Below are 15,776 nucleotides of genomic sequence, written 5' to 3'. Positions count from 1 at the left end.
ACAATAAACACCTTCCCCATCCTGTTTTTCCAGCCCCATCACTCCAGGGTCCCAAGCAGAAGGCACAGGTCTGTGGGATTGCAGAGCTGGGGCTTTCCTGGAAAAACCTTGGAAAACCTTCCTTATCCCTTCTTGCCAGGGGGCGGCACTGTTATACCACACACGGAAAAAAAAAAAAAAAAAGCGGGACTGAAAAAGTGTAAAAAGTTACATGAGCTGTAGCCGCTCTCAAACACACCAGGAATTCGCACGCACGTACTTCGGGTTCTGCTGGTTTTGCACTGCACATTACGTACACGTATCGACGTGCAGCTGCTAGTGCCACCGTTTTAATTGCAATTCCCAGTGTCTGGTCTGTGCAGACAAATGCTTCCTGGTCAGTGTTGAGACTAAACTTGGTACCTTTCCACTGAGGGCCCACAAAGCAGGAATACTGCATGGGTCCTTCTCAAGCAGTCCAAAATATGAATCCCAAATCTGCTCAGACTTAATTGCAAACACCCTAGTTGAGGTGCTTCCAAGTTACACATCACCAACAAGTCCTTATAGGCCCCAGGATTTACTCTCAGTGTGACTGGTCACATCCCCCAGTCCCTACCATATCAAGCTAAAAACCCTCCCTCTCCCAAACTAGCTTAATTAGGAAATTAGCTTGTTAATTAATTACCAATGCTATAAAAATACTACCAGCATCACCCCTTAGAAAAGGATTAGGATCCTCAAGGGGGGTTTCTGTGGAACTTGAAGGTAAATAATGAGGTTTGTTTGTTCTATCCTTTTTAGAAGTAGGTACTTTCTTGTCATATACTAAGGTATTTAAAGTGTCTTTGAGGAAGAGTTATTTCAGTGTCTTAAAGAATGTTCTTTCTCTGTGCTGACCTATGCTGCTCCTGGCTGTCTTCCCTACCTTGTCCTCACATATTCCTTCTCTGTGGTTAACAAGCACTTGATGATTGACCATAGGGAGAGAACTTTCCTGGCAAGAGGAAGGGGAACGTGAAGGAAACTGTTCCTGGCTGAGCAAATTGTACTTGTGCACAGTGTCTGAGCAAGCCTGGAGCAGCTAGGGGGATGTGTCCACTAGGACTTCTCTGGGGACCACATGTGTAGACCACAGGGTCCCACAATTGCCAGTCAGGGACTTTACCATGTGCAGAGTTGAACATACCAGTGGAGCTGTTTCTTACTCCTAAGTTTTCAGTCATCATAACCAGAGCCCAGGACCAGGGCAGCTCTGAGGTTAATGCTGTCCTGGTTTGAGGAATGAGGACAGAGTACCTGGCAGGAAAAGGCTTCTCCTCCTCCCTCACCTGCTCTCTGCTCACAGGTGAAGGGGTTTATTCAGACTCTTTACATCTAAGAGAACAAAGCTAAGAGCAGTGGTATGTAGGGACACTGGGTGATGCCCTTCGGTTGCTGAACTCAGCTGTGGGAGCTGATCTAACCCAAGGGAGGACTGCTCCTTCTGGCCTCCAGTTGAGGGCAGCCCTGCCTAGCAGCACATCCAAGGCCTTCCCTAAATCTCTGGTCAAAAGCTGAAGGAAACAACTGTGGGGATGCTCCTTTCTACCCTCAACTTGGCAAGGGTGCTGCAGTGGTTGGGGGAGCCCTTCTTAGACCCCTGACAATAATGATCTCCCCTGAGCAGTGAATAGGCTGTGGTCTGACTGCTTATGAACAGGCAGCTCTGTTACACCAGACAAAAATTACAACCTGGATGCTTAACTTTCCTTGAATACTGCATGTCTCCTCACCTTCCTAAAGGATTTTTATTTATTACTGCATTTATTCTACCAGGGCTGAGATACTGCATCATGTTGTCCACCAAGAACAGTACCAGTATCCTGACCCTGAAGGAAGTCCTGGAAAATGGCTTTGTGAGGGGGGCCTCCAGTCATAGCAATTCCCCTGTCTGCAATTACTACACAGACTCAAGCAGTGCCTCAAAACCTGATACTTGGGAGCTCTTTGTGGACTTGGACAACACAGCAAAAAGCAGCTCTCTGTATGGCGTCAAGCAGCCAGAGTCTCTGAGTAGCTGTGTGAAGACTGACCTGCAGAGCCTGAGCCAGGGGGTCTCTGATGGCAGCCTTGCCTCTTTCTGCAAGACCCCTCGTGACCAAATCCTCTTTGATCTCTCTGGTCCACCTCCTGAGCCTCTCGGCAGGGGCCTGGGCTGCCACTCCATGCTGGATGTGGTCTCGCAGAACACATCAACGCCATGCAGGACAGAAAAGCACCTCAAACCACTGGAGAATCTGCTCTCCAAGAGCACTGAGCTTGTAATGGACATCTCAACATTTGGGAAGCCACCAGCACCCACATGGGAGATCTCTGAAATAAAAGCCCCTCTGGACACCAATCTGTCACTTGATTTAAGTGCAGAAGAGCTAAAGTTGCTGGGATACTCGAAACTGGATAACCCATTGCTGGAAACCTCTTCTGTAGTAATTCCCCTGGCTTGGCCTGGTGCTTTCAAGAGGGGCCATACTCTGATCCATAGGTCTTCCACCTGTGAGACTCACCTGAGTGACCCTGAGCCTGTATCTGTGTTTCTGCATCAAGCCATGTGATACTGCTGCTGCTCTAGCTCCAAGCCTAAGTGAATCCTTAAACTTGTGTGTGTTCAGCTCCTGCATGCCTCATCAGACACCTTCAGGTAGCTTCTGCAATGCACATCACAGCATGCTACACAAAAGGGATGCGCCTGCTGCAGCACAGATTGCAGAGCTGAGCCAGGGCCTTCCTTGCAGATGAAACTACCTGTTGCTGCTTATGTTAGTGCAACTTTTAACCTTCCTATTAGAGATGACTTAGGTGGGAGAACTGCCTGAGGCACTACTGGCTGGAGAAACCATAGACTGTGAGCAGTAACCTGCAGAAAGCTGCCATGGGCTAGTGCCAACAAAGTGGTGCTGCTTAGTGACAAGCACCTTGAGCAGTTTCCCAGGCTCATTCTCTTCCCCTCCCCTGTCTTTTGTATTATTGCAATAAAGGTTTCAACTTCATTTTGTGTGTGGTCTCTGACACTCACTGCTTGGCAAGCCCTCACTGTCAGCACTTCCTCAGGCTGAAGTTGTGTAAATAGGTTTCAAGCTGTTTGTTCAGCAAGTGTGTGTGTGTGTGTTTTTTGTTTTTTGTTTTTTGTTTTTTTTTGGGGGGGGGGGGGGTTAGAAAAGGGGGAATGACTCCTGTCTTAGAGAGGACAGGGGTTAGCAGGACTGCATGGGGGCAGCAGGAGGTGGAGAAGGTAGGGGAACCACCAAGGAATGTGCTGCTGTAAGTATGGATCCAGCATGGACTGGGGCTGTGGATCAGCCTAACAGCCTCAAGGTGGGAGCTGCAGGCCTAGGACCTTTACTCTGGGTTCTAGAGTGGAGCTACATGTTAACAGGCCCCCTCTTTGCCTCCATTTGTTAAAAATCTTCACCCCTTGGAATTCCTTCAATAACTCCTCACAGTAAACCTTATGTGCACCGTGTTCCCGTGCTGATCCAGAACAGCCAAAGGAGAACACTTTTGCTTCCATATCTATTTTACACTAGAAGTTCTGGGCAAAATAACATCTATTCTACTTCGGCTGTTAGAGTGCTGCTATGGATGCCAAATACTGAACACAGAGCTGCTTGTATTCTCAGGCTGCTCAGCTGACTCTTCCTGAAACACATTACAACATCAGGAACAGGTGACAACTCACAAAAATGGCTTAGGAAGATAACTTATTTACAGTTTGGAGTACAAACAACACAGAACAGTACAAACCAGGTCTGTAATGAGCAAGAGGATTACACAGATGTTTGGTTCAACTGCAGTCTGTGCTGGTTGACTGATTGGTATTGATATTGCAGAGGGAGGATTAAGCTTATTGTGTAAATCTCTCACTGGAACATACCCTGCCCTGCTCTCTGTAAAAATACACAACTGGGCAATTAAAGCAAAGACGAAAGCAAAAAACTTCAAGCGTGTTGCTATGACCAACAGTTAAGGAGCAGATTTCAACTATTTTACTTACACAACACGTATTCTGTACTTGGGCTACTCCTTAAGTTGCTGCACAGTACCATGTCTTCTTAAGAATAATCCATTAAATCTTTGAAGTCCCTTTTGCTCCAACATGGTCCCTTCTTTTCAAGATAATGCATTTCCAGTCTTATAAAAGGCAGTGCTCTGCACCAGAATGTCCCCATGGCTTATTTCCCTTCCTCTGAAGAGGAGTTTTCCTTCTACAGTAAGAATCCTACCTCTTTTTGGTCCACTTACGCAGAGAGCCAAAAGGAGTTTGCCTTAGAGTGACAGATCAGCACAACTTCAGCAAGTCCTGCATTTATGGCAATATTTTCTTCCACAGTTCACACACTGATCTTTCTCCCAATGCCATTATGTGTACACTGAAAGCATTCACTGCAAGCCTTACTACCAGGACATAAATACTAGAGCCAGAAAAAAAGGATCAAAATCCTAATTTTATTTAGACTTTTTTCATATGTTAAAAAAAATAGTTACAATGAAATAGTAGAAAAAATAGGGAATTATTTGGAAAATGGTTGCAAAATACAAGGCACTTCCTCAAAATGCTTGGATTATCTGAAATACTACACATAAACAGTCCATGCATTCAAAGAACCACTAGAATGATCCCAATTAATATAAAGAATAATAATATAATGGAGATAAAAAAATTACAAGTATTTTCTTACTAAAATCTCTCTCTCAGACTGGAAAAAGCCAGGTCTCAGTTACCATTCTGGAATCCAGTTTCACTTGTGTCGGTGTCATGTTCCTTAGTGAAAGGAATAGAAGGGAGGAGGAGAAAAGAAAAAAAACATACAAGAGAATATTAATGATATGGTAAAAATTTAAGATTTTCTTTTGAACTAGATTATCCAACAAATGTGGAACTTGTGAGTGAAAGCAACTGATCTTGGCAGGAGATATCCCAAACGGGCTTAAAATAATCCAATTTACAATGAAGAGTTACTTATAATCTTCCTTGTGAACAACACTGCTCATTTCTCATTTGGGATGAGCAAGCAATGGGAACACAGTGAGGGTTGTTGCTCTTACAAAGTGTGTATAACCAATGAGCCATATTAAACTGAAATTACCTGAACTGCACTTGCATGTATTAATCTCCCAATTAAAATAAATGAAAGAATAAATTGAGCACTGTATATTCTATAAAGATTACCAGTCATAAATATTCTGGATCAGACTTCACTGGTCTAATTTACCGTACAGCAAGTGTCTTAATATACCTCTGCACTCTTTCCTATGACAGAGTTCCTACAAAGATATTGATTACCAGCATCCATGCTGATAATACGAATTATTCACTTGCAATTAAAATACCTGATTCAGTTTCTTAAACTCAACCACTTGGAAAAAGATGTGCTCCAGGATATGCTTGGCATCTTGCTTGTCCTTTGGGAGTTTGCTCGTTACTCCTAAGATTTCGCCACACTTTCGGACATAAAACTCCAAGTCATCGTCAGTACCTAAACAAGCATCCCAAGAAAGGAGAGAGATGGATATTATCCATTGCTGCACTATCTGTGCAAAAATATACTACTTTTTGCTATCTGTCATTAGCATTTGGAGAAGTTAAGGTCTTATAAGGACAGTGGGCAGACTAGCCATGATGTAATTGTGCAGCTGGCACTTTCTCATCTTGTTTAAATTTAAGCGCCTTCAGAATAAATCTCATCATTTTTACTTTAAAGCAGAAAAAGGTGTGAAATTTCTCAGCAACAGTGTGGAAAGTGATTTATTAATGATATAGGGAATGGAAAGTAGAAACAAAATGTCTGTTTGTATTAAATGAGCTGCAGTCTCGTCAGCAAGGTCAGCAGCACACATGAACTTAGCAACAATCAATACTAATTTCTGCACTGGTAACTTCAAGAATAATACTCAAAAACAATAGAAAGGGAAGCCAAAACTCTCTGTCATAACAGGATTTCTTGAAGGTCATGCATCTATTTGAAAGGAGAAAACAAATGCATGGGGAAAGGCAGAAACAGCTACAAGACCAATAAGTCACGTGTACTACCTTCTGAAGACTCCGAGCATTCTGAATACACTGAATTTATCACCAGTTTTCCTCCAAAAACTTTTATTTTATATATAAAAATGTAAACAAACAGTGCGCTCTGCTTACATTTGTTTGTAATCTCTGCTAGACGGGCTTTCTCAGAGGAAAATATTTCATCTAAGTCAAACAGCTCCAGTGGGGGAGGAGGTAATTCTTTGAAAGCAGGTGGAAAAACCTTGAAGACAAGAATTAGCATGGTTGACTGCCAAATAATTTTCTTACACTTTGTAGATAATTAGGAAGACAGCTTTGGAGTTTAATCAGACTTTAGAAAATCCTCACTTTTTAAAAAATATATTTAGATTTCATAAAAATAACTAAATACTCCAAAAGAGTTTAGTCCACGTATACCAGAATTTCTCCCCTTCAACTCTTATTCCAGATACTCTTATAATGAAAGCAAACATTAAAATCAGATGCTTATTTGATTTATGTGGAAGATAGCTTTGAATAATCTAATTTATTGCCACCTAGCATCACAACAAAAGATTTGCCTTTGTGTAGTTTGGTTTTAGTTTTGTTCCATGAGATTTAAACCACTCAATTTTGGATCAAGAGTCCAGGTAACAGGTTGACCAATTCACCCTGGGAAGGATTCGTATTAATTCTGGCAAAAGTCACAGGGAAAACATGTATTTTTCTTTTCATGCAATCACCATTCTGAAAGGAGAGCAAACACATGGCATTGTTGAAGAGCTGGGCAGGAGACACTACTTTCAGTGGCTTCACTGCAGCCATAAAGACCACACTAATCTTTCCCGAGGGGCAAAAGGAAAGGACAGAGCAGCGACAGCAAAACCTAAAAGACACCTGCTTTTTAAAATAAATTTGCCAGCACTGAAGCTCATGTTGCTGCTGCCCACTAAATTCCACCAGCCCTTGGCGTAGAAGAGCAATGCTCCACTGCCTACTTTCCCAATGGATGAAAAAGAATAAAAAAGAGTGGGACAAACTGGCTCCTCCAGCAACAGCCAATAAACAACCTGCAGCATCACTGCTTTTCTGAATACTATGTTCTGTTTTCACAGTAAAGGCTAAACTCAACGCCCTGCAGGAGTGGGAACACATAGGAAGAATCTGAAGGGATTTATACAGGCAAGTCATTTTGAGCTCTATAGATTGCGATAGTGCCTTGACACCAGAGGCTCTGTTAATAAAAAAATCACAATTGTAGACAAATACTCCTTTTTAAAAGACAAGTCTTTGCAATGTATTCAACTCTCAAATAATTAATATTAGCAGAGGATCTTTTTTTTCCTTCCCTCTCTCTCCTGAGCACTATGGAAATGAGGTACAGAGACTTTATAGGTGAAAGGAGAATTCTACATATCCTGTATCAGCAAGGAGGTTACTCACAGCTGGCTGAAGGGGAGGTAGAGGAGTCTCAAACTGAGGCTGGATGAGCCGGAGAGGTTCGTGCTTCACATTCAGCTGCTCATAAGCTCTGCAGCCCAGAAAGAGTCACAGTTTGAACAGAAGAAATGATACAATTTCCATTTTCAACAATACGATATCCAATTCCAACAATACAATACCCACTTCCAATCGCTGCTTATAGATATGAATATTCCAAAGGTACCAGGATCAATGTTCTTCACAAAGGAATAGCATAGAATAAAAATCACAAACAAGCCTCAAGTGTCTGACAAACACAACACACAAGTAGAAGTCCAGAAAGGTAAGCTACAATTGGAAAAGTCGCAACAGTTACTTATAGCACTGTTGCAAGCAGTAAAAACCAGTAGTAAATGGATCTCAAGATACGGAATTATTGGGAAATGCAAAAATGAATGAAATTCAGCATCAATAAATGCCAAACGGTACACTTAAGTGGGAAAACAAGTAACTCTCAAGTATCATTTCAGAAAGAAATGTTAGAAACCCAGCACCCCTATGGAGAGTTCCGTAAGAAATCCCAGTTCATTCAAACAGCAGCATTCCAAAAAAGCAAAGAGAATGCCAAAAATTACAACTAAAAAAAAGTGGTAGGAGAAAACAGAAACATCACTGTGGCACAGTATAAATCAAATCTCTAGTGTAGCCATATTCGTAACACTGCTTTCAGCTCAGAACCTTCTGCTCATAAGCTCCCACACACTGAAACACAAACAGAAAATGCCAAATAGAGAAAGAAAAAAAAGAATCACAGCTGCTGACTTGATAACTGAAGGGAGGGCAGTTGTATCTAGTTGATAAAGAGACGTATCAAACAACTTTGTGAAGTCTCTTGGAATTTCCTCTCCCTCTTGCAGACAGACTCTCAATCGCTCAGACAACGCTGCTGTATCTGGGATCATTGTGTAGTCTGAAATCTGGACACAAAGACTGCTGTGAGTGGAAAAATACACAGTTTGCATAGTGTCTTTCTAATTTTTATCTCTTTTCAAATCTCATCTATTAATAACTGTTTCACCCTTTACCAGCAATGACCAACTGCAATTTACTTTTTGCAACCGCCTTTTGCAGTTTACTAGGTTAACTGTACAGTCCCTGTTCTCTTAGATGTAAAGCCAATTAGCTGTATTTTAATAAAATGAAACAGTGCTCAGTGTAATCAACTGTGAAAAACGCAGCTTTCTTCTTATGCATTAAGGATTATACGGTTCTGCCATGTATGCTATTTCTAAATAAAGAAACAGTATTTACATATATCAGTTATAAGTTAGCTGAAAACAATAAACAAATTGATTCCTACTCAAATTCAGAAAATCTCCTTTTACTCATACATGCTCCTCCTGCCTGAGGGCTCAGACCTGAAGTGCAAACCTGCTCAACTGAAACAAGCAACCTGATAAACAAAGGCAAATTTGGAACATACTTTTATGACCAAGTTTTATAATAAACATCAATCCATCTCTGACAGAGATTCTATGCCTTTTTCTTTCTTTCCTTTTTAATGTCTAGGTCCTGTGTCTTGCCCAGCTCCTGCCATGGACTAAAGGTGTGCAGCATCAGTAGGATTTATCTCGCTGCTAGGCATCCCCTACTAAATACATGATTTGGCAACACTGGTCCTGTTGGATCAAACTATTCTCTACTTCACTGTGATTGACTGATTGCTCTCTCTTACCCCAGGGTCCTCCATATCCACCTGGTTTAACTGGATACCAGAAGTCGTGAGCCACTGGAAAATCATATCCTGGAGAAGGGCAAAAACAAATAATTTCAGGAAAGCTCAACTAATCTCTTGCAGTGCTATAACTGCTTAAACATTCATAATAAATCTAACTAAGAACATGCTGAAAAATTAAGGAAAAACGTGTAATGAACCACAGAATCCATAGGGAGAAAATATAAACTTTGTATACTGGAAGCAATCACTCACAACAAAGAGTACACTTTGTGTTAGAGGATTACTTTCAAGGAACACCTCAGTAGAAAACACTCTTTCTGACACACACGATGACAATATTGCATACTCCACTTTGGAAAATCCATTGCTCTAAATGCTGGAAGCTATATATGCAAAAGTTTACTATCAAACATAATCAAGGTCTAAAGAAGCTCTAAAAAAGTAATAAACCAAAAAGTTACCAGATGCTTAAATATCAACAATGAAATGGTGGACAGAAGCAGGAAAAGCTTTTCAGAGTCCCATAACATAATCTTTTATTTTAATAACACATTTCTGTTACTTGTGTTTTGCAAATGCTGTAAAGTTCCACAAGAAAACATTATTTTGAAACTTACCATGATTTTACTGTTTTCTTCTTTATCTAAATACTGATCTGAGAACATGTGGCAAGATCCCAACACCGCCATCTTTCCACCTCGAGCCTATCAACAAAGAAAATAAAGCAATAAAACCTTCCAGATCAAAGCTTTAGAGACAATCATTAACGCAGTTTAATTACAAAATGATTTTAAAGAAATGATAACTTTGGAAAATATACTGCCAAAGGTAGTTTCAAAGATGGCAAGCTCACAAGAATACAGAATTCCTGACAGAGTATATATCTGCTCACTTCTACAAGGCTTATAAATTTACTAAAAATAGTGATCTACATCTCGTAAGATTAGAGAGAAATTTAATGGCAATTAAAAAAAGAAAACCTGAATATCTGCTTGGTAATTCTTTTCTATACAGATTACCTCTTAACCCTTTCACAAGGACATACATAAGAAACAGGAAGTTTTCAACACAACAAAACCAGTGATGTTTTTCTGCATCAAGTATTAAGTTCACAGTATAATGTAATTAATGTAATCAGGAAGATAAGTCACAAGATAAGCATAAGCCTTTTTATTCATCTTCTGTCTTTCCTTCTAAAACTTCCTCCTGCTAGTTTGGGAAAAATGATTTCCAGTCAAAGATCTCTAACTTCATGTCCCTGTATCACATCAACGGAAGAAACACCAGTGTTGTTTCCACTATGAGGTTGTTTCCACTACACAAAGCTATTACATTTTGGTAGTCAATCTATGCAAACAACTCCATGAGGTGGAGAAATATTTACTGGGCTTCCTCTAAGGTATAATTTAGTTGCTGTAATTCTCAAACATTCCTTTCGATAAGGGGAGCATATGAGGCCATTCTTAAAGGGTACAGTACTGAAACACAATGTTAAATATCATGGCTAGAGTCCCAGTACAACTTGGGTTTTACATAATTTAGATGATCATGTCACCAAAAAGCATCCTCATCATAACTGCAAACAACTTCAAGATAACCACAGGCATGAGATTATGCATGGATCCATATGTTTGCATCTATGTGCAAATACAGCAGGGGAGAGAGAGATGTAAATATATCTCACCCAGACTGCTGAAGACTAAAACATGAGCAGTAAGTGTACTTATATAAGTTCACCTTATGCTGCTGTGTTGTCTTTGATTTATGAGGCTTATTTCAGCCACAACATGGGTGAGTTAAGTCAGACATCTTCAGAAAAAAAATAGCACCTAAGATATCAAAAATCACAGTACTATGAGAAATGCAGCTACACAGTAAGCAACATGTTAACATATGACACTCATTAGCCATATTATCTCTTTGTACCTATCAACTACTATTTGCTGATATTTTAAAAAAATAGACTGAACAGGTCCCAGCAGGTAAGATAATACTTAAAGATCTACTGGTTTCAAAAATACAGCCCTCTTCCTAAGAACATATGGCCTATTTATGAAGCCAAAAATAAAATCACTTATTAAACACTAGAAGAGCGAAAAAGCTATGAAGCACTAAAAATAATCATCTCTTCTCCAAAGAAATACATAATCCTTGCTGCCCATCAAATTCATGCTCCTTTCAACTCCACACAACACAGTTTTCCTTAAAAGCAGAGAAGAGTCACTGGGCTCATGTGCAGTTTGCAAACGCATAAAAGAATGAAGCAGTTTATAAGCTCTGCCAGATAATATACTTACAAATCGTATGGAAGCAAGAGGGGAATACACGGTTTATTTCATGCAGAATCGTACCTCATGCTGATAAAAAGCAAGAACGGGTCGGTTGAGTGGAAAGCAAACAGATCCTGTGGACAAAACAGCCACTGCCGGTTTCATTACATTCAGTGTGGCACCAAATGGATACACAAAAGTAAGAGTTCTGCAGGAAATACAGAAACTCTCTAAGTACTTGCCACAACGAGTAGGCCAGTCATCATTACAAGACTCTATCTGCCTAAACTGCAAATTTCATTGTGCATCGGTGGTACAATGCTAAGAGGAATGTGTTATAGAAGTCAGAAAATCATGAAGACATTTCAGGCTCTTTCTAGAGATTTTCTGGCTCTTTCTAGAGATTTTCTAAGTTGATGATTTGTTTGTCTTATCTAAATAACAGAGAACACTGTTCATTTCCATTTGTGTACTTCTCAATTTCAGAGTAGTAGAGGATGCAACTGCAAATACATAGAATTTATGATAAATGCATGTCTTGTCTTAGCCTGCAGTTTAACTCTTTGAAAATAACTACAGTTCCTCATGTCTGCAGGCAGACAACCGCTAGCGGGTATTCATATTAATTTAACCAAATTCACAAAGTCCTTTCAAAATCTACCACTTCCGCTGCTTGACTAATTGCCAAGAGTTATTGAATAGATTATTCTTTCCAGATAGAACCTTGAGAAGCAAGAATCTGAATGGCATTAAAAATATATCACAGCACCTCAGCGTAAGCACTAGATACTCCTGCTAGGTTAAAAAATGGCAACTCAGATTTATAACATATCCTTCCAAACATAAAGCTGCAGAGGAAAACACTTACTGTGCAGCATGTCCACCTCCATCTTCATCTGTTGTCTCAAACCCCGTTTTTCTGGCAGCTTCACTGATCCCTCTACAAGAGATGGGAGAGATACTGAAAACACATACGAGTATAAGACTTCACTGTAAAGATTTATATACCCAAAATATTTACCTATTCAAAACTCCATCGGAAACCAGTGCTTCTTTTGGGTGGAAGTATTTGTAATAAACATTTCTTACTACAGCATCTTGAAGACAAAAATGAGGAAATGCACACCATTAGTTAATATGCTAGACATAAATATGATAAATTAACTCAGCTCTTGGCTACCTAAGGTGTCTGCTAACACAAAACTGGCATGTGGCTCCCAAAAGCACTTCCTTCTGGACTTACAGATTTAGAACAGGAATGTTTTTGGAAGTTCAAATAAAAATATGCAGAATAAAAATATCTCCACATCATCTGCAATTTTTAGAGATGGATAGTCAAATTAGAAGAGTAAATATTTATCGTGGTTTACAAGTTTAAATTCTAGTTTATACATTTCCCAAAACTGTTAGTGTTCTCATGCAAAAAACAGAGCCCAGAAGACCAGCTGTGCTTAAAAATATCCATGCACTGAAACACACAGTTTAGCTGCTTTTTGGAAACACACACTTGTATAAACGGTATTTTAGCAAGCAACTACAGAAAGGTGACACTGTTTTTTTTATGTGAGCATAAAATAATTCAATCCATTAAAATATAAAAAATTGGGAAAAAAAAGCCTGTAACAAAAGGCTATTTACCAAGGAACACCATTGGTAGTAGTTTTTGGGGTTTTTTTTAAGTAATTATCAACACATTAACATATTAAAACCAACAAGTATAGCAAAGTAGCACAGGGATGAAAGATGGTTATTACCAAACTACTGTGGGCATGAAAAGCCCTTGGTGCACTTCAGTACTACACAACCACATACAAGTAGATTTTAAGGAAAACATTCAACACATACCTTTTTAGAGGTATGCACATGGCTTATACCTACAAAGACTGATCTTATTCTTTAGATTTTGCTGGAAATAGAAAAATAAAAGCGTAACAGTGAGTTCCATTACCATTATTGACAACTACCCCGTAGTCTTCTAACAAGTAGTTAATATTTGTGCCGTATCTGGATTCACCGCCTTCCGTGAGCATCACCAGCAGAGCTCCACCCTCCTCCAGGAATTTCTTCAGAACAGAAAACTATAAAGTAACATAAACACACAAAAATACATAAGAAGGGAACAAAGAAAAATACAACAAGAAGTTACACTGAGATCAGGGAAGGTAACAGTTTTTGGACTACTTGCAATGAACTTGATCCTATAAGCGTACTCAATAATCTTGAGTTGTGTAGAAGTATGTAAAGGAGCAACATTGCAAAGTCTTCTACACTATTTGATTCTCTTTTGCACTCAACAAACCTAGAACCATAACTAAACTGCACAGAACTACTCACCTCAGCAGCTGTGAACTTTTCTCTTGGCCCTGCTGTAATCCACAATTTTACTCCAATCAGCTTCTCTGACGTTATCTCATCTTTTAAACTACAAATAGATCAGTAAGAGACATATTATTCATACATATAGTCCCAAATCACAACTTTTTGTAAAAAAAACTGACAAATAAACACAAATTACTTCAATCCCTTCACATCCCCTTCTCTAGATTTGAAGTTTACAACTCAAAACAATTCTTACAGATGTCAATTCATTGAATAGCACAAACATTAAAAAAGACAGCATTATAGGTACAGAATTAGTGTAAGATATCATAGTTGCTATGAAATTTTCCATGAGCTTCCTCTTTTTTTATTTTTTCTGGGATGTATCTTGCAGCAGACCATATGATCACTTAATACCAAAAGGTTGGTTTTCTTTTATTAACTAACTTCACAGGGGCCTGAAGCGAAATTTTAGCGAACACGGCGGCACTCCCTCAGGAGGAGGCCGACTTTTAGCCAGCGCTCACCTCTGCACCTTCCAGGCGCTGCGCAGCCGCTTGCGCAGGGCTTTGTAGCCGCTGGCGGGGGTGAAGGCCTCCCCTTTGGACGCGCTGAAGAGGATGTCGCTCTGCGGGCCCTTCTCCATGGCGGCCGCGCTCGCCCCTCGGAGCGGAGCCGCCGGCCCCGCGTCACGGGCAGCGGGGGCCCGCGCTCTGCCTAGCAACGCGCCCGCCGCGCATGCGCAGTCTGCACGCGGCGCAGGCGCAAGGGCGGCCGGAGCCCAAGAACCTTCGCGAAGCCCCGCAGGGGGCTGCTCCATTGCGGGGGAGGGGGGGAGTGGACTGTACCACTGCGGCGCGGCGGGGAGGGGCGCCTGGGCGGGAGCCCGCCCCCCCCGCCGCCATTTCCTGGCAGCGCCTGAGGTGGCTGCAGCTTCCCGGCTACCGGGGAGCCGCTTTCTGCTCCCCCTCGGAGTTAGGCCTGGGTTCGCTGCCTGGGGATTGGCAACAACAGCCCCCGCCCCCTTTCAACGCTCTCCTCAATTCCTTCATTTATTTATTTATTTTTAAGAGGAGGTAGGGTGATTGTGTGCATACAAACAGCTGTCAAGCAGCATTTCCCCACTGTTAAGAGACAGGCACCAGAGGTGAAAGCAGATTGGTGTGTTCACTTTAATATAAATCATGTTTTAAGTTTATGTACAAGAGAGTTCGGTAATTAAAAGAAAAAAAATCTTCCCTCAAGGCTTCCCACCAGCAGGATGGTTGCACAGCTCTTAGAAATGCTCTTGATGAGGCCTGTGTTGCACACAGGAAGAAGGGCCCTAGTTATTCTGTCTCCCACCTGATACAAAATAACTCTCTTAAAAGAAGGGGTGGGGAGATAACATTCAAGTGATTATACCAGCATTTAAAGTAAGGCAGAATAAGTAGCTCCTCTGTTGGCGAGAGGCTCTGTGGGAGCAGCCCTGGAGCCCAGCTCCTTCGTTGCTGGCTCTGAGGTGCTGGTCACCCCTGTGCAGGGGCTGCAGCTGCACTTGGGGCCTCTGCTGGCCACACGGGCCTGTGCTCCATGGTGCTCGGTGGCCCACCCATGCTTGTGCTCCTCAGGGAGGGCCAAAGCGTGCAGCCTGTGCTACAGAAGGAGCCCTTTCCCTCCAGGCAGGCCTGGGCCAGAAGGTGAGCTAGAGGTGGCCAAGCTGCCTAGCCCCTTCCTGCCCCTTTTGCCTGCGATTTCTGTGTCCATGGTCCCTGCATAGCAGCACCAGCCCCATCCTGAGAGGAAGACCCATTCACCTAGAGACACACGGGCAGCTTGGACCAGCACAGCACAGGGGCTGCCTTTGGAGCAATACTCCCATCTCAGGCCAGCTCTGTTCCCTGCCAGCTCAGCCCAGGGTGAGGCCCTTATATTAACATTTCCAGCACCCGCCAGCAGCAACAGAACCACCTCAGCAGCTACCCCCTTTTTGCTGGCCTTAGAGAGAGGACTTGCTAAGCTAACCTAGTTCAGTTTGTCTGGC

At 41.5% G+C, this 15,776-nt stretch overlaps 2 protein-coding genes across 2 annotated transcripts; one reads left to right on the top strand and one right to left on the bottom strand.

Annotated features, from left to right (window-relative positions):
* The first annotated feature begins 1,811 nt into the window (after window positions 1-1,811).
* Window positions 1,812-2,573, top strand: LOC148590691 (uncharacterized). The gene has a single exon (XM_088538698.1). It carries the CDS (start codon window positions 1,815-1,817, stop codon window positions 2,571-2,573), a length of 759 nt encoding a protein of 252 aa, XP_088394824.1. The 5' UTR covers window positions 1,812-1,814.
* A 2,047-nt stretch (window positions 2,574-4,620) lies between these two features.
* Window positions 4,621-14,433, bottom strand: IFT52 (intraflagellar transport 52). Its single transcript, XM_010215462.2, has 13 exons — window positions 14,281-14,433; window positions 13,769-13,856; window positions 13,383-13,512; window positions 12,456-12,531; window positions 12,303-12,374; window positions 11,516-11,642; window positions 9,782-9,868; window positions 9,162-9,230; window positions 8,249-8,403; window positions 7,448-7,535; window positions 6,158-6,266; window positions 5,350-5,495; window positions 4,621-4,780 (listed from the first exon to the last, which is right to left on the bottom strand). The coding sequence occupies exons 1-13, from the start codon at window positions 14,397-14,399 to the stop codon at window positions 4,733-4,735; spliced, it is 1,314 nt and encodes a 437-aa protein (XP_010213764.2). The 5' UTR covers window positions 14,400-14,433; the 3' UTR covers window positions 4,621-4,732.
* Between the last annotated feature and the right edge of the window lie 1,343 nt (window positions 14,434-15,776).

This window comes from Tinamus guttatus, unplaced genomic scaffold, assembly GCF_059628265.1.
Source record: "Tinamus guttatus ecotype Peru unplaced genomic scaffold, ASM5962826v1 Tinamus_guttatus_pri_ptg001150l, whole genome shotgun sequence".
In the NCBI taxonomy this organism is placed as follows: Eukaryota; Metazoa; Chordata; class Aves; order Tinamiformes; family Tinamidae; genus Tinamus; species Tinamus guttatus.
Note: the sequence above shows the minus strand (reverse complement) of the source record. Positions and strands in the feature narration are given on the sequence as shown.

Excerpts from the sequence above, each read along its gene's own strand:
- LOC148590691 (XM_088538698.1), top strand. The coding sequence starts at position 1,815 with ATGTTGTCCACCAAGAACAGTACCAGTATCCTGACCCTGAAGGAAGTC.
- IFT52 (XM_010215462.2), bottom strand. The coding sequence starts at position 14,399 with ATGGAGAAGGGCCCGCAGAGCGACATCCTCTTCAGCGCGTCCAAAGGG. Across the intron at positions 11,643-12,302 it reads GGAGGTGGACATGCTGCACA|AACTCTTACTTTTGTGTATC; the intron begins GTAAGTGTTTTC and ends TATTTCCTGCAG. Across the intron at positions 9,869-11,515 it reads TTGCTTTTTATCAGCATGAG|GCTCGAGGTGGAAAGATGGC; the intron begins GTACGATTCTGC and ends CTTTGTTGATAG.